The sequence below is a fragment of the Sebastes umbrosus genome, chromosome 19 (assembly GCF_015220745.1).
Source record: "Sebastes umbrosus isolate fSebUmb1 chromosome 19, fSebUmb1.pri, whole genome shotgun sequence".
In the NCBI taxonomy this organism is placed as follows: Eukaryota; Metazoa; Chordata; class Actinopteri; order Perciformes; family Sebastidae; genus Sebastes; species Sebastes umbrosus.
The window spans coordinates 1,703,407-1,727,960 of record NC_051287.1 but is presented as its reverse complement, the minus strand read 5'-3'; the positions used below and the strand labels follow the sequence as shown (position 1 = coordinate 1,727,960).

Here is a 24,554-nt window from a genome sequence, read left to right as displayed (position 1 = left end):
AAATGTCCTAAAAAAGTCTGAAAAATGATCGAAAAAAACCCTGATGAATCCATCGGTACCAACCATGTCTAGCAAGACTAGCTTGTCATGAAGGAGGTTAAATAACGCTGCAAACTTACACAAAATTTTGGCGAGGAAACACTTCATGGCCATTTTCAAACGGGTCCCTTGACCCCATGTTATGATTTGAGCATATTGTTTTATGCTAAATGCAGTACCTGTGAGGGTTTCTGGATCAATATCTGTCATTGTTTTGTGTTGATAATTGATTTACAATAATAAATATATACATACATTTGCATAAAGCAGCATATTTGTCCACTCCCATGTTGATAAGAGGATTAAATACTTGATAAATCTCCCTTTAAGGTTAATTTTGAACAGATAAAAAAAATGTGATTAATCATGATTAAATGTGGACAATCGATTAAATACAATATCCCCCTCTGAGAAGTATAAAGTAGCAGAAAATGTAAATACTCAAGTAAAGAGCGAGTACTTCCGCCACTAGTTTTCACTTCCTTTCTCTGCCGCTGTGCTGTCACCATGTGGTATTAACGCCATCGTCTCACTGGTTAGAACTAAACATCATGGCTGAATAGTTCACCAGACCGGTACGACAGCGTCTGAGCTCCACTGCGTCTTCAGAACAGAGACAGCTGACGGCAGGTTTGAGCCGTCGCTCGTCACACATCCACACTTTGTTCCTTTAACGACCACCTGGTGGCGTTGGCTCTACTGCGAGGTGCCGTCGGGGCCGTCGGGGCCGTCGGGGCTCTTGGTAAACGTCACTGAGCCCGAGCCGTTGGACGTGACCTCCACGTGAGGCTGGCTGTGAGGGCTGCAGGACGGCAGCTCGGCCCTCTTCAGCTCCGCCGCTGCAGCCGGGTGGACGGAGGTGGAAACGACGATCTCCATCCGACTGGCTCGGTAGATGCTCACCTGGAAACACAGACGGTTCAGTTAGAGGTAGAATTATTCATGGATAGAAAGAATCAGTCATTTAATCAGCACGTTCCCATGGAAAGGCGTATAAATGATAATGTGTAAGGCGTTTAGCGTGCAATAAGTACGTGTATCCTGTACCAATAAACAGCAGACTTTGAACCAGGAGACCCGACATCCAGACCGCTGGTGACCCGGGTTCCAGACCGCTGGAGATCACGTCTTTTGTTGACGTTTGTGACGTGTATTTCGTACTTGTTTTTACTTAGTTTACGTACTTATTTTAAGCCCAACCATGACGTTTTCCCTTACCCTAACTAAGTGGTTTTCTTGCCTAAACCTAACTGCGACCGTTTGCGTGGCGTACAAAAGGCTGAAATGCGTCCTCATGACATGCATACTCTGCGTCTGATTGGCTAAACCCTTCCAGGTGTTCTAGGCGTCTGTTAAATGCTAACTTTTTGTTCCCGTAGTCCGAAGGTAGGCGACCCGGTCCGAAGACATCCGGGGGCCGAGCAGCACAGCAGCAGAGAAACACACCAACAATGGTAAGTTTTATACTATTTGTGTTGGTTATTTCATCATTAAATTCACTTCTGAGAATTTTTGAGGCGTGAAATCAACTGGCAGTTTTAAGAAAATCAAATTGAACATTTGCTCCAACATTTTCGGAGTTGAGAAAGTTCGCAAATTGGTGCGACAGCCGTCTAATGCCTAAGGGGATCGCTCGCTAGCCAGCCTGCCTGCCGCCTGGTCTCGTAGACGCATGCAGAGAGCTCCATCAGCTCACTGCTTTGCTGCTCGGCCCTCAGGTATCTTTGGACCGGGTCTACCTTCGCACTACGGGAACAAAAACGTGAGCTGCCGTGGCTCTGATTGGATTCCTGTTACGCCCAAAACACACATGCACGAGCACTGCCGCATCGTAACTACTTCACCGCCACAGAGCGGAGAGAGGACCTCAACTCAACAACGCTACCTCATGACAAGTAACGGCAGCAGTGCTACTGCAGGGTTGAGTTCTCTCTTCCATTCTCCAGGAAACGTGCGCCGGCGACGCGCTTTGAGTTCAGGCTGGTGCACGCCAATGGTAGAGAACGAGCAGGGAGGCATCTGATTGGTTCTTTCCAAGCGGACTGCGAGGCAGTGATCGGTAGACGTTTTTACAGGATTACAGCAGCTACAGATGACGGCTCTTCTCCGGTCCTTTTTCAGAGCTCATCAGTAATGGATCGCTGTCGGGGTGTAAAGACCATTTCAACCAATAGAACAGATAGTGTTTACTGGAGAACATCGTTAACCCTGCCTTTAAATAGCATAAGTGGAGTTGGACACGCCCTAAATGCACTTACGACCATGTGCTATAGATGTTGTGTTTCTGGTGTCTCTCTTACTAATGATGCTCCCTGAACACCAACTTCAACATGTAGACAAATCCAAAGTTTAAGCTCATTAATTCTCTTTCAGAAAAATATATTGCAAAAAAAAGCGTCTTTATTTGTGCATGTTACGCTCACCTGTGTTTGCAGGTAGCGCGGTGACTTGAGCTCCAGCTCGTCCGTGGCGCCGGAGTTACCACAGCAACAAAACACCTGCTGGAAACCTGCTCTGAACCTGGAGACACACATTTCATTACAGGTTTGGATTAAACAGGCAGGATTACAAATACAGATTATTATGAAGCACACGAGCACACGGAGGAACCGACCAGAGCGTCCTACTGTACCTGCTGTTGAGGCAGTAGTAGATGATGGGGTTGTACATGGTGGAGCTCATGGCCAGCCACATCACGGCCAGGTACACCTGCTGGATGTAGCGCTGCTCGAACAGGTCGGGGAAGAACTGGTGCAGTAGGAAGTAGATGTGATACGGCAGCCAGCAGACGGCAAAGGTACACACCACCACGATCATCATCTTCACCACCTGCCACAGGAACACACACACACAGAGAAATAATCTCTTCACTGTTTTCATGTGCGGATTAAAAAACCATTAAATTAAATGATCGTGTTTAGTGATCTATTGCACAGCCACGGTACGGTGTGTGTGTGTGTGTGTGTGTGTGTGTGTGTGTGTGTGTTTGCATCACCTTGCGTTTGGCGATCAGCTGCTGTTTGTAGTGTTCGGAGGAGTCTCCGGGAATCTCACTCGCCCAGAGGGTGAAGCCCACGATCGTGTACGCACATCCCATAATGCAAAGTGGCAGGAAGTAGATCAGCAGTGTCACACACACATAGTATCTGAGAAATGAGAGGAGGAGGGAATTTAATATATTAATATCATCAGTAATGCTGCATGTTTCACTGTTTCAGTGTCTAACGTTGTTTAGTTGAATGTGTCTGCAGCTTACATCGGATTAAATATTCAGGGTTCACTCTGTCTGACAATATTAATAGTAATAATTATAACCAAGGTTTGATATAGATAAATAAATAAATATTGCATTAAATGTAGCAAACGTGATATTAAAAATAAATGTAGCAATTAATGAATTGATAAAATGTGACAGAAATTGATATTTCTGTTTTAATTTGCTTCTTTATTTATGTATCTTTGTATTAATTCCTTTACTCTTCTTTCCCTTTTATTTATTTATTTTTATTAATTTTAAAATGTATTTATTTATTTTTGCATTCATTTTTATTTTTACATTTATTTTCGAATTATTTATCCATTTATTTTTTTATTTACTTCATATTTATTTTTAAATGTGTTTATTTTTTTTAATTTATGGGAATTAATACAAAGATAACTAAATAAATAATGTTAAAAATAAATGTAGCCATTAATTCATTGATAAAATGTGACATTAATTGATATTTCTGTTTTAATTTGCTTCTTTATTTATTTTTCTTTGTATTAATTCCCAGAAATAGATAAATAAATAAATAAATGCATATATACATAAATATAAACATACATTTAAAAATAAATATAAAATAAAGAAAAAAAAATAAAGAAGCAAATTAAAACAGAAATATCAATTTCAGTCACATTTTATCAATTAATTTATGGCTACATTTATTTTTAATATTATTTTGGCTACATTTAATGACATAATTATTTATTTATCTAGTCATTTATTTATTTATTCACCAATTTATGGTGGAAATGTCTTTATTTATGTGAAGGAAAACACTAAATTCAGGCGGCAGGTGACTGAGATCTGTCTGATGCGTGTAAGGGACTGTCTTCAGTCAGATTATGGACTACATGTTTACATTCATTAATACACACACACCAACATATGGAAGTGATTTCTGCAAAGAGCCTGGCTCAAAGAAATCCTGACCGCTAAATTAAAGATATTTTAATTTGCAGAAAGGTTGAGAAGGTCTTTTCCTCTTTTAGCTCCACAGATTATTTCACAGACGGATTCATCACCTGAACGGGAATCATTTCAGCTGCAGGGTCTATTTTTCATATATTAAATTAATCCGTCTAGAGATTGATTATTGCACCGGTTCATCCAGGCTGCTGCATCCCTGAAGCATCAGAGATGACACGGGATCAATCCTCATTACCCAGCAGGCTGCGTTACAGCCAAGGGATAGAAATGATATGTAATAAACACGGAATAATACTGGACATCATATATTTAATATACCAGCTGCCAGTATACAGAAATCAATATGCCCACAGAGAGACCTTCAAACTGAAGTTCATTACTTCAGTGTTCAGGGTTATTATTCTGAATACTGATGGAGCTTGAGTACACGTTCAAAACGGGCACCAGTTTTACATCAAATTCACCATATCAGCTCAATACTTCAGCCTATTAAAGGGACTGTATGTACGTTTTTACACGTATAAATGTGTTTTAATTGTTTTTTACTACCAACGTGTGAACAGGTTGTAACTTAACCTAAAAAATGAGACCTTCCGTGACTTCCTGTGTTTCCTCTATCAGCCTGTAGACGGCCTTTAATGTGAAGAATGAGAGACGGTGTTTCTGGGAAAATCCAACGGATGTGACATCATGCACGCTTGCGAACAAATGACCAGCTTCCACCACGACTCAGACTCCAACACAAACTCCACGGAAGCACAAAAAAAACAAAGTTATATCTTGTGAAGCTAAAGTCTGACAAAACAGGAATGTGACCGACGTCCGACGTGGAAACTAGTGTTGTGGGACGCTTGCTGTTGTTGACTTAACGGCCACAACAGTCGCTGTTAATAAGCAATTTCTGATTCTTCCAGAGAGTCCCTTTAATGAATGGTGTGTGTGTGTAGCTTTAAAGGGACTGTTTGTAACTTTTTAAGCGTATAAATCTACCGGGTCGGGATCCCATGTGCGCTCACGTGTGGCCGGAGTCACTGCTCCTCTGCCTGCCTTCACTCACACACCACGCTCCTTCTCTCTCTCTCTCTCTACTCTCACGTGCATGCTGCTCACTCCACACTGCAGGAGAGTTAGTTTAGCTCTGAGAATATCTAGTGAATGTTCAGGGGACGTTTGTGCAGAAATAACTGCTGCAGCTCCTCCAGACCAACAGAGGTTTCCCGTATCTTGTGAAGTGACGGGGCTCCGCAGAGAGAAACGTTATCGTCTCCGACCAAAACTCTGGTGTCTCCCTGCGGGCGCAGTTGGGAGGCGATAACGTTTCTCTTCCTGCTTCAGCCCCGAAGCCCCGGAGGCTGAAGCAGGAAAAGCCAACACTAGGATCAGCATTGATTCATGGAGAGACCTTCGTCTGGTCAGCTAACATTACTGCCAAGCAGCTGAAATATAGAGTGATATTGTGCTTTTAGCTGACGTGTGTCTCCTCACTGTGTTGAGCGATGCTCCTTCATGTCTATTTAAAGCGAGCACAAGCGCGAGCAACAGGACGCTGACTTTCGTTGACTTAACGGCCACAGGTGAAGCTGTTAACAAGACTTTCTGAAAGTTACAAATAGTCCCTTTAAAGAAATAGTACTGTATTTTTGGGGAAATAAACATATTTGCTTTCTTTGCAAGAGTGAGTCGTTAGTCCCGTGAATCACAATGAGTCACAGGAGTCCCGTGAGTCGCTAGTTTCATGAGTCGTTAGTATCATCAGCCCCGGGAGGGTTAAAGTGGTTAAAGTGGTTAAAGTGGTTAAAGTGTCCTCTGGTGGTCGAGGTTTACAGAGTCCTCGTGTTCTGCTTTGTCCCCCCTCAGGTACTCACATCTTCTTGAAGTCCACCGTGGTGTACTCGGGCCAGTCGATGTAGCAGACGGTGCGTCCGGGCAGCAGCGCCGTGGACGAGAAGTAGTACTGAGGGAAGGCGAGCAGCAGAGCCAGAACCCAGATCACAGCCATCACCACGCGGGTCTCCGTAGACGTCAGCCTCTGCTGCAGCGGGTGGATGATGGCCATGTATCTAACAGGTGGACATGGGGGGACATTTTCTGGTAAGTTACATCATTTACTTCTCTTAACTGTTTTAATTTATTGTAGTGGGCTTTGCATGTTTTATTAAGCACATACTTTACATTATTGCCAACCATTTAAAGCATTCATTCCCTGATATTTTCCAGGCTATAATATAATATGAATTCATTCATTAATTAATTAATTAATTAGCATAATAAGACAGAAATGCATAAAGAAATGTAAAAAGAAATCTATAAAGAAATCTAAAAAGAAAAGAATACAGAAATAAATAAGTTTGGGGAAATAAATAAGGGGTGAAATGCAAAAGGAAAATCATGCATAAATAAATAAATGAATACATTTAAAAATAAATTATAAAATAAATTAATAAATAAATGCAAAAATACATTAATTAATTTAAAGATTAATCAAAATAAACACATAAATAAAAGGGAAAGTTAAACAGAAGAGTAAATTTTTGTTAATTTGCTTCTTTATTTATTTATCTTTTTAATAATTCCCATAAATAAGTAAATGCATAAATACATAGATAAATACATACATTTAAAAATAAGTATAAATTAAATAAAAAAATAAATGAAAAAATAAATAAATAATTGAAAAATAAATGCATAAATAAATAAAAGGAAGGATTAAACAGAAGAGTACGTAAACAAGGGAATTAATACAAAGGTAAATAAATAAAGAATCAAATTAAATCTGAAAAATATCAATTCAAGTCACATTTTATCAATTAATTAATGGCTAAACTTATATTAAATAATAGTTATTAAGTTATCTTTGAATTAATTCCCATAAATAGATAAATACATTTAAAAATAAATATAAAGTAAATAAAAAATAAATGCAAAAATAAACAAATACATTTTAAAATTAAAAAAAAAAATGAAGGGGAAAATTAAACAGAAGAGTAAATAAATAAAGGAATTAATACAAGGAAAAATAAATAAAGAAGCAAATTAAAACAGAAATATCAATTTATGTCACATTTTATCAATTAATTAATGACTACATTTATTTTCAATATAATTCTTGCTACATTTAATGACATATGACATGAATGACTTGACACATTTATTTATTTATTTACTTATTTATTTATTTATTTATTTATTTATTTTGGCAGGTTCCGTCCTCCATACCAGGCAGCTGTTGGGTTCTATTAATTTCCCAACAGTATGAAAATCAACTAGCAGACACTTGAAACCTGCTTTAAGCTGCAGAGGAACAGAGATGCTCAGTATTGTCATTGTGAGCATGTTATAGCCTATAAGGCGTCACAGAGCTGCTAGCATGGCTGCAGACTCTTGTTTTCTTTGTTCTTGTTCATAACTTCTCAGAGAACAATGCAACCGTGAGAAAGCCTCTGTATTGAATAACGTTTCCTCTATATTGCTTTGGTGTTGTGGATCTTCTATACTCAGCCTCAAGGAACACATAACTCATTTTGATCTCAGTTCTGTGGTGGAGTCAAAGATCTCTGGGCTGATTTAACATGTTTATCTGGCAGACATATAACACACACCTGTCCAGAGCGATGGCCGTCATGGAGTAAATGCTGGCGAATATGGCTGCGATGGGGAAGAAGTTGTGGAAGCGGCAGTAAACCAAACCAAAGTACCACTCGTTGTGAACAGCGTAGGCAAAGTTGATGACCGTGTTGAACGCTGACATGGCCGACTCGGCGAAGGCCAGGTTCACCTGCAGGAGAAAGAGAGGAAGAGGTTGAAGAGTTCAATGAGTTTATATTAAAACCTGCAACCAGGACTGATGGAAGAGTGCAGTCAGGAGATAAAAACCTTCTCTCTGCATGAGTTTCTCCTTCTGGCGTTCAAAGACGTGATCAAAACCCCAATTAAAACATGTAGTATTATAGTTAATATCGTTCTAAATATGCACATTTGAGGCAGATTGTGAGGTCAATAGGGTCAATAGTTCTCTGACTTCAAAATAGAGCTGAAAGATGAATCAATCAGTCAATCAAAAGAATCATAATCGGTATCTATTTTGATTGTTTATATAATTATTCAAGCAAAAATGGCAGAATTTGCTTCACAAATGTGATAAATTTGATGCTTTTCTTTGTTTTATGTTACAGTAAACTGAAGATCTTTGGGTTTTGGACAAAACAAGCAATAACAGGACATCTCTTTAGGCTTTATAACATTGTGATTGTGGATATTTATTACTCTTTTATTACATTTTATAGACAAAATTATGATGAAAATCACCATAAGACTAACTGATAATGAGTTTATTGTTTTACGGAGAGAGCAATGAGCTCAAGGTAAATTAAGTCAATATGCAAGATGTTGCATTACTTTGACTTATTGGTATTTATTTATTTTATCTAAATATAATATAAATAATAAGAACATATATATATATTTATATATAATTTATTATTATTATTGTTATTATTAGAGATTTCAGTGATTTGACATCATGCTACTTCAGTTTTTAAGTGATTCCATGTTTTGATAAATCATCTGTGCTCTCATGTTTTTAGTGTAGGAGTGAAGAGAGATGGAATAATTTGCATTAATTCACTTAATTAGCGGAGACATGTTTCAGTCAGTCAACAGCATTTATTTATTTGGTGTATAAATAAATAGAAAAAGTCATATGGATGCATCTTGATTTCACAAAATGCTTTGATCCAGGAGTTCATGCAGATAGATGACAAAAAGGTTGAAGCTGAATCTTAACGTCACTTATTGGTATTTTTTATTGTTATATGTATATGTATATGTATATGTATTATTATTATTATTATTATTATTAATAAAATATATATTAGATTTTATCATTTATTTATTTATATAAAATTAAATGTTTTATATTATTATTTTTTTTATTTATTTGTACTCTTATTTTTATTTATTAAAAATAAATAATAATAAAATAAAATATAATTTAGAGGAGTTTAAAAGTGTTATCATCCAACAGAACATTTGGGTAGAAGCTGAATCTTATGAGAAGCATTAAACTCTCACCAGAAAGTAGTTGGTGACGGTCCTCATGCGTTTGTGCGCCAGGATGATCCAGATGAGCACCATGTTCCCGACCACAGACACCAGCACCATGCTGCAGTACATCACAGCCCACAGAGAGATCTGCCAGCCCGGCTGGATGAACTGGTTGAATCCGTCTCCGGTGGTTCCGTTAGAGGCGTTAGTAGAACCGGTGTCGGTGTTGTTGTAGAGTGGATCCATGTTCCTGGATGTTATAAATAGATCAGTGTCCTGTTACTGGAACAGGTTCAACTCTCTAAATGTAAAAAAGAAAAAGCGAAAATGCATCATTCTGAGGTGGAACCGTCTTTACGCACCGAGAAGCTGCTCCTGCAGGACTCCAACAAACCAAACGCACCAAAACGCACCACGCAGCTCCACAGTAACCACTGACGTTATTCAGGCTGTTACACACACCCACACACCCTCCCTCCACTATTCACTCCCCCATAAACACACACATCCAGACACACACACAGTGATCAGTCTTCATATCAGCTATTGGAAATCATAACTTGTCTGGTCTCAGCAGGATTAGTTTGGTCAGTCTGATGATATTGGTTTATATAATGTGATACCGCAACAGGTGGTGATACTATGAATGACAAGATAAAACAACTGTAACTGTATGAATATGACATTTATTTATAATATTGATATATTTTTATTGATGGATAGATAGATAGATAGATAGATAGATAGATAGATAGATACAACAAAATATAATATACTGTCTATATATATATTTTATATATATATATATATATATATATATTATATTTGCATATAGATTTGTGCAATTTTTAGCTAGAGTTAAGATCCTGGCATCATATGAAACTAGAAAACCTAAAGAATCCATCGTCACCAACCTATAGCTTGTCGCAGAGGAGGTTAAATAACGCTCCAAACTTACGCTAAATGTTGGCGAGGAAAAACTGTCATGGCCATTTTCAAAGGGGTCCCTTGACCTGGGACCCAAATAGATAGATAGATAGATAAAAAGTCAACCACGTGAGTCGTTAGTATCGTCAGTGCCGTGAGTCGTTAGTCACGTGAGTCGTTAGTATCTTCATTCCCGTTTAATCATTTATATTGTCTTAAAGTAATCCAGAAGGCAACAAATACATAAAAAGTTCTACACACATTTTCAAACACCATCATGATGTCGGTTTGGAAATTGGCTCGTGGTCTCGTGTTTATTGATTTCATGCTTCAACATTTAATATCCGTTTAAACTTGTTAACGTGCATCTCTATCTGTGAGTTAATGGCTGAATGTCTAAAGGTCATAAGGTCACTAGATTGCATGTCAGCTGCACCAAAGTAATAGAAAACCAGACGTGAGACACTACACTCCAATGTATTTATCTCTCCAGCTCGCCGTCTGTGTGTCGCATCAGATCGGAGTTATTAGAATCCACTGGAGGAAGAAACACACACAACAAGAATTCAATCTCATTTATCACCTGCGTCCCTCACAGCTGCTGCAGCAGTCTCCGACAGCAGCGAGCAGGTAGAGAGAGCTCTCGCCTGAATTAGTGACGAGGAAAAGATGTGACAACGAACAGAGAACGACGGGGAGCTTTCTGGTGTTCATCTGTTCATCTGCATCAACATCAACACCTGCTTTCACATCAGAAACTCAAATTAAAAAATGAGAACTGGGTAACGAGAACACGTCGACCCAGTGGGGGGGCTTTCACTTAAACCTCACAGACCGAGAGAAGGGAATCACTGGAGGGACACGGAAGACATTTTATTATTTAGAGGACAATTCAGAACAAAAGATGGCTCCGATAGAAATGATATATCACACAGAAATAGCAGTTTTCGTAAACTTCTGTTGCAACAATGCCACTAATACGTCTTTTATTTAATAAATAAACATCCTTAAACAGCATCATTTACCAGAGTACTGATAGACAATAACAACAATACAACTATAACATTTATTATTTTTTTAAACATATATTTATTCATTTTATACATTTAACACATTGTACATACAACACAGAACATATGGCAGTGTATAAAATAATGATAATATAGAAATTATTAAACATGAAGTTAAAAGGATTTATATTTACAATGAAAATATAATGAAGTAAATAAATAAATACAATTAAACTAAACTATATATACATTGAATGACATATTTATTTATTTTTTGAGTCATTTATTTATTTATTTTTTCTTTCTTTTTTTCTTTTTTGAGTCATTTATTTATTTTTTCATTTATTTAGGATTATGTAGGATTTGGCGACATCTAGTGGTGTTGTTGTAGATTGCAACCAACTGGGTACCCCTCCGCTCATGTTCGAATGTGTGAGTCGCCGATTGCAAAACTGTGGTAACGCCGTTGGCCTCGCTCAGAGGTCATCCATACCATAATAACTCTACTTTAGTCAGACGGTGGCGGGGGTGAAAGTAGATTGAACTCCTCGCCGGTACTACGAGGCTACCACAACCTTCATCTCTTGATATTGTCCTCGTCCTCCCAGCTTCATGCATCCCTGAACATACGATTCAACGCCATATTTTTTCCCTTTCTGATAATAGATCTGCTGAAATATTACACACTGTTCCTTTAATGTTGAAGTTATTTATCCAGCTTTGATTAAAAAAACTTTAAAATAGTCTTCAGATTCTGTTGGAACAAATATTATTATTATCATAGCACACTTTCATCATCATTGTGTGTTAAATCAGCCTCCTTTGCCCTGAAGGTCTCGATCCTCGCTCCACATATTACATCAGATATGAACACTGTGTGTGTGTCAGATTATCCTGCAGAAGACTCTTCAAACAAGGAGGTGATGTGTTATCTATCTGATATGTAAATGAGTTGATTCATTAAGCAGCGCAGCAGAAATTAATACCGTGACTTCCTCTGAACATGTGAAGAGACGATAAGAGAACGAACTCGTATCCTGTGTTGACTTTCTGACACCATTAATATTAAACATTGAAGAACACTGAACTGGGGTCTCAGCCATTCCAGGCCCAAGGCTTGAGATATCCAGACTCAAGACATACTATGAAATTTTTATATTTTTTTTGACATACTATATATTATGACTTTTTATGACCTTTTAATGACGTAAACTATAACTTTATTTTTGTTATTGCATTCTATACTATGATATAGTCTGGTTAGTTATATATAATAGTAACTAACTGGGTATCTGTGGTGGATATAATGTTTGTATTACAGTTTTTCTCCACTGTATGAACACTAAAAATGAAACTATGCACACAACTGTGAAAAGTTGAAGCTCATGAATCAACAAAGACTCCCGACTGCTGAACTCTGAACACCATTCACCTGTTTTCACTCAATCAACCAGGACTGACATCTTCAGGATTGTCACTTTTAAAAAGACAAATTGTCAGATGATAGAAAATATATTCTTTTGTTATTTTTATTTATATATCTTTGCAAGAGTGGGTGTAGGGGGTGAAGGGGTGGGATGGTCAGAAGGAGGATGGGGAGAACAATCAGGAGAGAAAGGTCTCCAGAGTCTGGACTTCCAGAGCCATCTTGGCCGTCGTCAATCCGGTGATCAGATCATCCTTTTCCAGGACGACCTGGCTCACCTTCCTGTCCGACTCGTCCTGCAGAGATTTGACCATCAGATTCTTTTGATCAAGTGCAAATTGGAGCTCTCTCTCACAGGTCTCTCTGATCTCCCTGTTCTCCTCCTTCCACGCTTCACAGGCCTTTTCACACTGTTCAGTCCAGCGCTGGTTGACCATCACGATCTCATTCTGCTTTTCAAGCAGACTTTGACTGAGAGAGTCGATCACCTCCTGTTTTTCCTGCTCCTTGGTCTGCAGGTCGTTCTGAGCCTGTATCAGGATCTTGTTCTTCTCCAGCTCCCAGCGGGACTCCTTGGTGGCCATCTGCTCCCTCAGGGCAGCGTTTACGGTGGCCAGCTCAGTGTTGTGCTGCTGGGAGTCCTTCAGCTGGTTGCTGGTAGTCTGGAGGAGTTGAATCTGGAGAACAGGGTTTTGTTTGTCCTGTCCTTTGAGGTCCCTCTGGGCATCTTTCCTGATGAGTCTCTCTGACCTGAGAGCCTTCAAGATCTTGTTCTTCTCCTCCTCCCAGCCGGACTCCTCGCCAGCCATCTGCTGCTTCAGAGCAGTGTTTTCGGCGGCCAGCTCAGTGATGTGCTGGTGAGAGTCCTTCAGCTGGTTGCTGGGAGTCTGTTTGACCATTCTGCTTTTCAAGAAGACTTTGACTGAGAGAGTCGGTCACCTCCTGTTTCTCCTGCTCCTTGGTCTGCAGGTCGTTCTGAGCCTGTATCCTGAGCCTGATGGCTCTCTGAGCCATCCGGATCTTGTTCTTCTCCAGCTCCCAGCGGGACTCCTTGGCGGCCATCTGCTGCTTCAGGGCAGCGATTTCGGCGGCCGGCTCAGTGTTGTGCTGGTGAGAGTCCTTCAGCTGGTTGCTGGGAGTCTGGAGGAGTTGAACCTGGAGGTCAGGGTTGTGCTCCTCCTGTCCTGGCTGCACCTCTTCGTTGCATTTTGTAGCTTCTACGCTGCGTAGATGAGCCTCATCCATCCAAGCCTTAGCTCTCACAACAAAGTCCGTGTAGGCATAAGCCTTAGGTAAAAACCAGTTAGCTTCATCTTGGTTCATTTCTTCTTCAGAGATTTGTCGAAGTATCCCTTTAACATTGTAATTCAAATCACCAAACTCTTCAAATAGCGTGCTTAACTCGACCATTAATTTGGTTTGAATCACTGTTAAGCTAGTGTCATCACCGTCGTCCATTAATCGCTGTATCTGATTTGTTTTACCTGTTAGCTTAGCCAGCTTGGCCTTCCTTGAGCTAATAGCACGTTGCAGCTTTTCCTCCGTTGCCTTAGCTGTGACTTTCACCACCCGAGCAGCATCCACAACCGTAGCTGTATCTTCGTCTTCTTCCTCCATTCTTTAAGCAAACAAGCTTAAATTAGCTTAATGTGAAACAGTTCAGAGTCTTTAATGATAATCACCGTCCTCAAAGTAGCATGGCTAACGGCAAGAACAGTCTATTTCTCTGAATGATGTCAGGGTTAGTCCGTTAGCTAACACATGGGACCAGTTATGCTAGTAGCTTCGTCCACATGGAGTGACACAGCACTTTTTATCAGCAGAGCTGTGAATCTTTCCTCACAACCACCGTCTCTTGGAGTAATTGTAACTCCTCTTTCCTTGAGGTTCCAAATCCTTCCACAAATGTTCATTAGTCCAAGTGGAGCAGGTTTTCTTACAAATGTGGGGGTTGAAGCTCAACGGTCACCTTGGATTTAATCGTGTACATTTACAGGACTCCGTTGTAAAAAAGGATAAAACAAAAATCTTTATTCCACAGTTTTGTAGTATCTTCTTACAGGATTATTCAAAGCTAAGTTCTCCTAATTAGCAAACTGTACTACGGTAAGAAAACCGCGTGGCTCGGTCCTTAACTTGAGCCTCAACTGAACAAACCACTGTTTTTACCTCAATGAGCACAAGAAGCCTATTTCTGTTAAAGCGACGGTAACCTACTCACCGGTCTAACAGAAAGCTTACATAGTGTTGCCTTTAAAAAGTAACACACAAAGATATTACATCAAGATGAATTAAATCAAATGTTCATTAAATTACTTTGAACCTTTTAACATATTAATTACTATGAATTAACTTATTCAATGAAATCACTTATTTATCTCACCTACATAAAATACAGATTGTGCTTATTTATTAAACTAAAACATGTATACTAAACTTGGCTCCCACAATAGGCTTGAGTCGAAGATGGCTGCAACTCCACCTCCTCGGCCGGTGTCTCGAGGAATGTGAGTATTAATATGACTCGGGGGAGTGGATTCGTTTAGGCTGACATATTCTTCCTGACACAGCCAGGTTTCAGTAAGACAAAATCAATCAATGTGATTATCTGATATTAAATCATTTACTAGTAGAGCTTTAGATGACAGAGATCTGATATTTAAGAGTCCACATTTAATTCTCCTGTTTTGTTGCTTTATTGCAGTGCTAGTGTTAGATTTTATTAGATTATGATGTTTAACTCCTCTTCTGTTTACTTTTGATTGAATTCATTTAGGTGGGGCAGACACAGTCTCAGTTAGGTTTGGGGTTAAGCTATGGGTGGGTAACTGCTCTAGTGGAAGTGCAGAGCAGTGAGTAATGGTTAGTGTCCACAGGGGCGTTTTTTATCGCGAGGCGACGCGACGCTTCCCAACATTGGACGCTTGGTGGGCTGTCCCTAGAAACAAGGCACTCGGCTCCTGATTGGACGAACGCTTTCCCGCTGTTGGCTGCTGCTTTAAACCGGAACCAGTATGGAGGCTCGTTTGGAAACTTTCTTCTCTTATTTCACGAAAATAGTTCACTGAAATGTGTTTCTGAAAACATTTGAGGCGAGAAATAATCCATGCAGTTGCTGAATCTGTCTTTAATTTGGATCGACAACGTTTATTTTAAAAGATCTTCGGGAGTTTCGAGAGGCGGCGAGTCGCGTCGGACGCCCGTGATTTACATAAAGTAGCCAGGACTTCAACTTTATGCAAATGAGGAGCGGGCTTCCTGCACGCCTAGTCTCTCGAATCGCGACGCCACGCTACCGGAATGCATTGCGCGGCTGCTTGCATAGACAATGAATGGGGAGCGTGGAAAGCACGGAGCCTGTGGACACGTACCATCAGACTACAGCTCTGCGTCCTGGAAGGACCTCTGGTTTGTCATGGATTTGTTCCACCAACAATCTTGGTCAGATTTCTGGATAAGAGAGCCGCACCATCCAAAGTAGGATGAATGCCGTCTCTCCTAATCAGACCAGGAATTCCCCAGAAAGGGTTCCAATTGTCAATGAAGCCCACATGGTTTGCTGGACACCACCTCGACAGCCAGCTGTGGAATGACTTCATGCGGCTATACATGTCGTCACTGGTCAGGTTGGAGAGGGGGCCAGAGAAAACTACGGAGTCCGACATTGTCTTTGCGTATGCACACACCGACTGAACATTAACTTTAGTGACCTCCGATCAACGTAACCGGGTGTCATTACCGCCGACGTGAATAACAATCTTACTGTATTTACATTTATCCTTAGCCAGCAGTTTCAAAACAGATTCAATGTCGCCCGCTCTGGCCCCGGGATGCAGTTAACTATGGCAGCTGACTTCGCTAACTTCACGTTCCGCAAAATGGAGCTCCCGATAACCAGAGTTGGTTTCTCAGCGGGTGTGTCGCTGAGTGGGGAATATCTGTTAGAAACGTGAAGTGGTTGGTGGTTAACCGTGGGCTTCAGGGTACGACTATGCGTCCTTCGGACAGTCACCCAGCCTCCCGGCTGCTCGGGGGTTGGCGGGGGACGGCTAGCAGAAGCTAAGCTTGGCCGGTCTGCACCGGCTAGCGGCTGGCTAACTACAGAAGAAGCTGAAGCTAAAGTGCAGAACCGGGCTTCTAACTCGCTAACCCTCGCCTCCAATGCAGCGAATGCACTACACCTAATACATCTACCACTAGCTCTACAGGAGGCAGAGCAATAACTAAACATGACACACAGAGCAGGGGAGAGCAGGAGAAGGAGGAGAGAGAGCAGGAGAGGGAGAGAGAACAGGAGAGCAGCAGAGAACAGGAGAGGGAGCAGGAGAGAACAGGAGAGGGAGAGAGAACAGGAGAGCAGCAGAGAACAGGAGAGGGAGAGAGCAGGAGAGCAGGAGAGGGAGAGAGAGAGCAGGAGAGGGAGAGAGAGCAGGAGAGAACAGGAGAGGGAGAGAACAGGAGAGGGAGAGAGAGCAGGAGAGAGAACAGGAGAGGGAGAGAGAGCAGGAGAGCAGGAGAGGGAGCAGGAGAGAACAGGAGAGAGAGCAGGAGAGGGAGAGAGAACAGGAGAGCAGGAGAGGGAGCAGGAGAGAACAGGAGAGAGAGCAGGAGAGGGAGAGAGAACAGGAGAGCAGGAGAGGGAGAGAGAGAGCAGGAGAGGGAGAGAGAGCAGGAGAGAACAGGAGAGGGAGAGAGAGCAGGAGAGGGAGAGAGAGCAGGAGAGAGAACAGGAGAGGGAGAGAGAGCAGGAGAGCAGGAGAGGGAGCAGGAGAGAACAGGAGAGAGAGCAGGAGAGGGAGAGAGAACAGGAGAGCAGGAGAGGGAGCAGGAGAGAACAGGAGAGAGAGCAGGAGAGGGAGAGAGAACAGGAGAGCAGGAGAGAACAGGAGAGGGAGAGAGAGCAGGAGAGAGCAGGAGAGAACAGGAGAGGGAGAGAGCAGGAGAGAGAGCAGGAGAGAACAGGAGAGGGAGAGAGAGCAGGAGAGAGCAGGAGAGAACAGGAGAGGGAGAGAGCAGGAGAGAGAGCAGGAGAGAACAGGAGAGGGAGAGAGAGCAGGAGAGAGCAGGAGAGAGAGCAGGAGAGCAGGAGAGAACAGGAGAGGGAGAGAGCAGGAGAGGGAGAGAGAACAGGAGAGAACAGGAGAGGGAGAGAGAGCAGGAGAGGGAGAGAGAGCAGGAGAGAGAACAGGAGAGGGAGAGAGAGCAGGAGAGCAGGAGAGGGAGCAGGAGAGAACAGGAGAGGGAGAGAGAGCAGGAGAGAGAGCAGGAGAGCAGGAGAGAACAGGAGAGGGAGAGAGCAGGAGAGGGAGAGAGAACAGGAGAGAACAGGAGAGGGAGAGAGAGCAGGAGAGGGAGAGAGAGCAGGAGAGAACAGGAGAGGGAGAGAGAGCAGGAGAGGGAGAGAGAGCAGGAGAGAGCAGGAGAGGGAGAGAGAGCAGGAGAGAGAACAGGAGAGGGAGAGAGAGCAGGAGAGCAGGAGAGGGAGCAGGAGAGAACAGGAGAGAGAGCAGGAGAGGGAGAGAGAACAGGAGAGCAGGAGAGAACAGGAGAGGGAGAGAGAGCAGGAGAGAACAGGAGAGGGAGAGAGAGCAGGAGAGGGAGAGAGAGCAGGAGAGAGAACAGGAGAGGGAGAGAGAGCAGGAGAGAGAACAGGAGAGAGAGCAGGAGAGGGAGAGAGAACAGGAGAGCAGGAGAGAACAGGAGAGGGAGAGAGAACAGGAGAGAACAGGAGAGGGAGAGAGAGCAGGAGAGGGAGAGAGAACAGGAGAGCAGGAGAGAACAGGAGAGGGAGAGAGAACAGGAGAGAACAGGAGAGGGAGAGAGAACAGGAGAGGGAGAGAGAACAGGAGAGAACAGGAGAGGGAGAGAGAACAGGAGAGGGAGAGAGAACAGGAGAGGGAGAGAGAACAGGAGAGGGAGAGAGAACAGGAGAACAGGAGAGGGAGAAGCCATCGCTAACGGCTAAGCTACTGCTAAGCTACTGTTATGCTACGGTACGATAGCCCAGCTAGCGTTAGCCGAGCTGAATATGTGCGGTTAAGTCTCTAAAAAGGAGTGAGGTGTGAGCGCTTAAGCAGAACTAGTGTAGATATAACTGTAGCGGGTAATTAGCCGCTGTAATGAAGAGTATATAACTATATTGCCCTGGATGTGCTAGAGCAGCTACAGACACAGCAGCACACAGCTATTTCAAGAGTATTCCATAACGAACTCCTGATCTCCCGCGGAGCATCTTCCTGACGTCCGTGAACGCGGACCTGGCTTTGGCCACGGCGGCCGTGTAGTCGGGGAATATGGCGTTGCCGTTGTAGCGGAGCTGACCACCGCGGTCCCGGGCCCTCCTCAGGATGTTTTCGGCATCTCCCTCGTTCTGTAGTTTTGCGATGATGGCGCGTGGCTTGTCTCCCGGTCTCCTCTGTGTTAGCCCGCGATGTGCGCGCTCCACCCGCACCTCTTTATCCATCTGTAGCACCTCTTTAAGAAGTTTAGAAACCTCCGTAGGTGAGCTTGATCCAGGTTGTTCAGCTACTCCGATGATCCGAATGTTACCTCTTCTCATCCTCCCCTCCATATCTTCACATTTTACTTTTCTTCCACTTGCTTATTGAGGTCTCTGACATATGTTTGAACTGAAACTACCTCGCCCGACCAAGTGCATAGTCCTGCCTCCATCTCTGTTACGTTAGCTTTAACATGCTCGAGATCTGAGCGGAGCACCGCGGTGTTGTTGGCTATTTCAGTTTTCAATGCTCTCATTTCCGTCTGTAGCGAGTCAAAAAACTCCGCCAGAGAACTCTTCAGCTGTTCACTCATCACAGCGGCTATGTCCTTTCTTATGGAGGAGAGGATATCCGCTTTCACCGAGGCGATGTCCATGGTCGGTTCAGCCGCGGGTGCGGGTGAAGCCTGGTCGGTGTTAGTTGAACTCTTCGCCGAGGATGTGTTGGGCCTTGTGGTGGATGAGCCCTCGTACTTATATTTGCGCAGATTAGACGCCATCCACGTCGATTTTACCGACCTTTAACTGCACCTTGGTTAGTTGAGGGTAGATTCTAAGCTTTTTGCGTGCTTTTTTTAAAATGAAATGTCGTTTAAATACGAAATTAGTCAGGATTCTGCAGGAGCTCTGAAAAGTACGTCTTACTCCATTTGCGGCTCTTTTTATATTTTTTTAATGACATACTATATATTATGACTTTTTATGACCTTTTAATGACGTAAACTATAACTTTATTTTTGTTATTGCATTCTATACTATGATATAGTCTGGTTAGTTATATATAATAGTAACTAACTGGGTATCTGTGGTGGATATAATGTTTGTATTACAGTTTTTCTCCACTGTATGAACACTAAAAATGAAACTATGCACACAACTGTGAAAAGTTGAAGCTCATGAATCAACAAAGACTCCCGACTGCTGAACTCTGAACACCATTCACCTGTTTTCACTCAATCAACCAGGACTGACATCTTCAGGATTGTCACTTTTAAAAAGACGGATTGTCAGATGATAGAAAATATATTCTTTTGTTATTTTTATTTATATATCTTTGCAAGAGTGGGTGTAGAGGGTGAAGGGGTGGGATGGTCAGAAGGAGGATGGGGAGAACAATGAGGAGAGAAAGGATGCTACTTCTCTCTCCTCTCTTTCTCCTTCCTCTCCTTCTTCTCCCTTTTCAAGTCCTCCTTCTCTTTTTTCTCCCTCTCCTTCTTCTCTCTCTTCTCTCTTTCCTCCCTCTCTTTCTTCTGTCTCTTCTCCTCCTTCTCCTTCTCCACAATCAGCTTCTTTAACTCCTTCTTCTTGGCATTCATCTCCTCCGCGGTCATCTGCAGTGCTCCCAGGTCAAGTTTCTGGTGGAGCTCCTGGAGGCGGAGGAGTTGTGCCTGGAGGTCTGTGGTGGTGTCGGTCTTGAGCCGGATCTGATCTTCCAGAGGGGCGAGCTTCGTTGACCACTCGGCCTCGCTCTGGAGGAGCTGCATCTCCTTCTCCTTCAGCCGGACCTCGCTCTGGATGAGCTGCATCTCCTTCTTTAGAGTCTGGACTTCCAGAGCCATCTTGGCCGTCGTCAATCCGGTGATCAGATCATCCTTTTCCAGGACGAGCTGGCTCACCTTCCTGTCCGACTCGTCCTGCAGAGATTTGACCATCAGATTCTTTTGATCAAGTGCAGATTGGAGCTCTCTCTCACAGGTCTCTCTGATCTCCTTGTTCTCCTCCTTCCAAGCATTACAGGCCTTTTCACACTTTTCAGTCCAGAGCTGTTTGACCATCACGATCTCATTCTGCTTTTTAAGCAGACTTTGACTGAGAGAGTCGGTCACCTCCTGTTTTTCCTGCTCCTTGGTCTGCAGGTCGTTCTGAACCTGTATCAGGATCTTGTTCTTCTCCAGCTCCCAGCGGGACTCCTTGGCGGCCATCTGCTCCCTCAGGGCAGCGTTTACGGCGGCCAGCTCAGTGTTGTGCTGGTGAGAGTCCTTCAGCTGGTTGCTGGTAGTCTGGAGGAGTTGAACCTAGAGAACAGGGTTTTGTTTGTCCTGTCCTTTGAGGTCCCTCTGGGCATCTTTCCTGATGAGTCTCTCTGACCTGAGAGCCTTCAAGATCTTGTTCTTCTCCTCCCAGCCGGACTCCTCGCCGGCCATCTGCTGCTTCAGAGCAGTGTTTTCGGCGGCCAGCTCAGTGATGTGCTGGTGAGAGTCCTTCAGCTGGTTGCTGGGAGTCTGTTTGACCATCACAATCTCATTCTGCTTTTCAAGAAGACTTTGACTAAGAGAGTCGGTCACCTCCTGTTTCTCCTGCTCCTTGGTCTGCAGGTCCATCTGAGCCTGTATCCTGAGCCTGATGGCTCTCTGAGTCATCCGGATCTTGTTCTTCTTCAGCTCCCAGCGGGACTCATTGGCGGCCATCTGCTGCTTCAGGGCAGCGATTTCGGCGGCTGGCTCAGTGATGTGCTGGTGAGAGTCCTTCAGCTGGTTGCTGGGAGTCTGGAGGAATTGAACCTGGAGGTCAGGGTTGTGCTCATCCTGTCCTTTGAGGCCCTTCTGGGCTTCTTTCCTGATGATTCTCTCTGACCTGAGAGCCCTCAGGATCCTCATCTTCTCCTCTTCCCAGCTGGACTCCTTGGCGGCCATCTGCTCCCTCAGGGCAGCGTTTTCAGCGGCGTGCTCAAAGTTCTGTTTCTGGACGTCCATCAGGGCTCTCCTGAGATACTGCATCTCCTTGCTGGGAGCCTGCTGGGTAGCAGCTTCAACCAGCTCTTGGTTAAGTGACTGAAAGACACAAATGTAAAGGTTGAGAAAACAGTCCCGTCCTAACGTTGGATCACACAAAGAGACAGTTGAAAGTACTGTAGCCAACTCCATCTGCTTCTAAAGAGCACTGTGAAGCTACTTTTTCTGAAACACACTGATTCAGTTGGTCACAAGAGTCTAGCCAAGTTCAGCCTCACACCACAGAATCACATCTTTCTACTGTTTCCTTTATATTATACACACAGAACACCATTTATACTGTCAATAACTTCAGTTTCAGATCAGTTTTTTGGAGATCAGGTTGATCTAAAATATTTTGGTGGAGCTTAGAATTGAACCACCGACCATCCGATTGGTGGACAACCTGCTCTCCCCTCTGAGCCACAGCTGCCCCTGTTGTTAAACCCATTTTAATCACATATGTGGAGGTCAGAGGTCAAGGGACCCCTTTGAAAATGGCCATGACAGTTTTTCCTCGCCAAAATTCAGCACAAGTTTGGAGCGTTATTTAACCTCCTTCTGGATTCAACATCTGGCTCCTCGGTGGGTTCAGCTTCAAAAAAAAAATTCAAACATTTTTTTTTTTTTTATTCTATATTTATGTTTCTTGTGTATGCACCAAAAGTGAATATGTTACGGAGATGAAAAAAAGTAAAGACTTATTTTTAAATCAACACTTCCTGCTTTCACTTCAAAATAAAAGCCCTCAGGCGTTTTTTCTATAGACAGAATCCCTTCATTTGTTAACACGAGGCTTTTACTCTGAAATATGTGCCGGACAGTGATGTGGAACAAGCAGTGACTTGGAAAGCATCATAAATGAATACAGTACGGAGTTTTAATTGTGGATTATTACTATTATTTACTAATTACCACACGTTTCTGAACCTTTCTCTGTCTAAAATAAATATAAATCATATTTATCATGAAGTTAAATGGCCATTAAAAGGCAAACTCTATGCAGAAAGAAAGGGCTGACAGCAGCAGCAGAAACACAGCTGACAGGTAGCAGACACGCAGCCGACACGCAGCCAACACGTGTCTAGTGTGAACACCAGACTCCTGCATCACGCAGCCACTACGCAGACGCCACGCGCTCCTGATGCGGGTAGTGTGCCCAAGGCTTTACTAGTTAACTTTAGTACTTTAATGAGAAGAAAACATTGTTTTATTACTTTAAACTCGATGTTAAAGTTATCCATGACAGAGTTAAGTTGTTTCTGGAAGTTGTTGTTTACCAGACGATGAAGGAGGACTTGATTTGATGATTTTTATTCTCAGGTGAGTGAATTATCTTTTTCATTTGTTTTTTTTCCATTATTATTTTAACAGCAGAAAACATTAAAAACATTTACATTCAAAAGAAGCACAGCGAAAACATAAACAAAGAGCTATGACAAACATAAAAAGACAACAGAAATGAAACAAAACCGATATAAAATAAAAAAAAACAATAAAAATAAATAAATAAATAAATAGATAATAATAAAAAGACCACGTGAGAGTATGACAATAATTTCACTTAAAAACGTTAAAGATATTGCATACATTCATTATTTTCATTGCTTTTTTTTTGTTTTGTGAGGAAGAAATTGTTGACAGATATAATTCCATTTCTTTCATAAATACAAAGAAATTAGGCTTTTCTTTTTGTAAATTTACACTTGTGAATGTTTAACTTTGCGAGAATTAAAATAAAATTAATAAGAAAAAATGCATTACTGTCTTTGTCACTGTAACCATAGCAACCAAATATATATATATATATATATATATATAATATAAAATGTATATATATTTTTTATAAAAAATAAAAAAAGGTATCAAGATGGTTGTAATAGTCTTTGGAGATTGTAGAAGTTGTATGTCACACTGTTTCATTATTATATTTCTATTATATTTCTATATTCAGTGGTGGAAAAGTAAGTACATTACTCAAGTATACAAGTTTGTATTTCCATTATTTTTTTTTTATTAATTTGTTCTTCAGTTCTTTGTCTGTTTTCTTTTCGTAGCTTTTGTGAATTTACCCTCGGGGATCAATTAAGTCTTATCTTACATAGAGATATGAATCCATAACACCTAATTAATCTCAATCCCAGCTATGTAGGTCCTGTAAATGTTGTCTTGGATTGTTTTCACTCAGATCATCTTTGTGATTCATGCGTATAATTTATTCTGCTGTCTAGAAAAGTAAGAGGATTATTAATAATCTAAGCAGCACCTTCAGTCATCATCTTCTGCTCCATCTATTCAACAGGAAACCAGTTCTTCAGAGCCATCTGGTGGTGACACCAGCTGACACAGATCAAGAGTTGGCTGGTCCAGTGTTTGACTGCCTCAAGCTGCCATGATGAGCATGGCTCCACCATGTGGTTAGTATGTGAACGTGGATAAATTTGTTGTCTCATCGGCTAAAATACTTAATCACAATTAATCACAAATTAATCGCACATTTTGTATCTGTTCAAAATGTACCTTAAAGGGAAATTAGTCCAGTATTTAATACTCTTATCAACATGGGAGTGGACAAATATGCTGCTTTATGTAAATGTATGTATATATTTATTATTGTAAATCAATTAACAACACAAACAATGACAGATATTGTCCATAAACCCTCACAGGTACTGCATTTAGCATCAAACAATATGCTCCAATC

The 24,554-nt window shown here is 41.9% G+C and overlaps 2 protein-coding genes across 2 annotated transcripts in view; one reads left to right on the top strand and one right to left on the bottom strand.

Annotated features, from left to right (window-relative positions):
• The window catches only part of slc4a5b (solute carrier family 4 member 5b), a 70,215-nt gene that overhangs the window by 362 nt on the left and 45,299 nt on the right, over positions 1 to 24,554 (top strand). The window contains 4 exon segments of the mRNA XM_037753698.1: positions 1,419 to 1,493; positions 2,475 to 2,583; positions 6,092 to 6,325; positions 24,153 to 24,267. Coding sequence (XP_037609626.1) covers positions 24,263 to 24,267 — 5 coding nt within the window. The 5' untranslated portion in view covers positions 1,419 to 1,493; positions 2,475 to 2,583; positions 6,092 to 6,325; positions 24,153 to 24,262.
• LOC119478766 (substance-P receptor-like) lies at positions 306 to 9,949 on the bottom strand. The gene is made up of 8 exons (XM_037753732.1): positions 9,640 to 9,949; positions 9,305 to 9,527; positions 7,834 to 8,009; positions 6,100 to 6,294; positions 3,035 to 3,185; positions 2,672 to 2,868; positions 2,463 to 2,559; positions 306 to 942 (listed from the first exon to the last, which is right to left on the bottom strand). Exons 2-8 carry the CDS (start codon positions 9,521 to 9,523, stop codon positions 736 to 738), a joined length of 1,242 nt encoding a protein of 413 aa, XP_037609660.1. The 5' UTR covers positions 9,524 to 9,527; positions 9,640 to 9,949; the 3' UTR covers positions 306 to 735.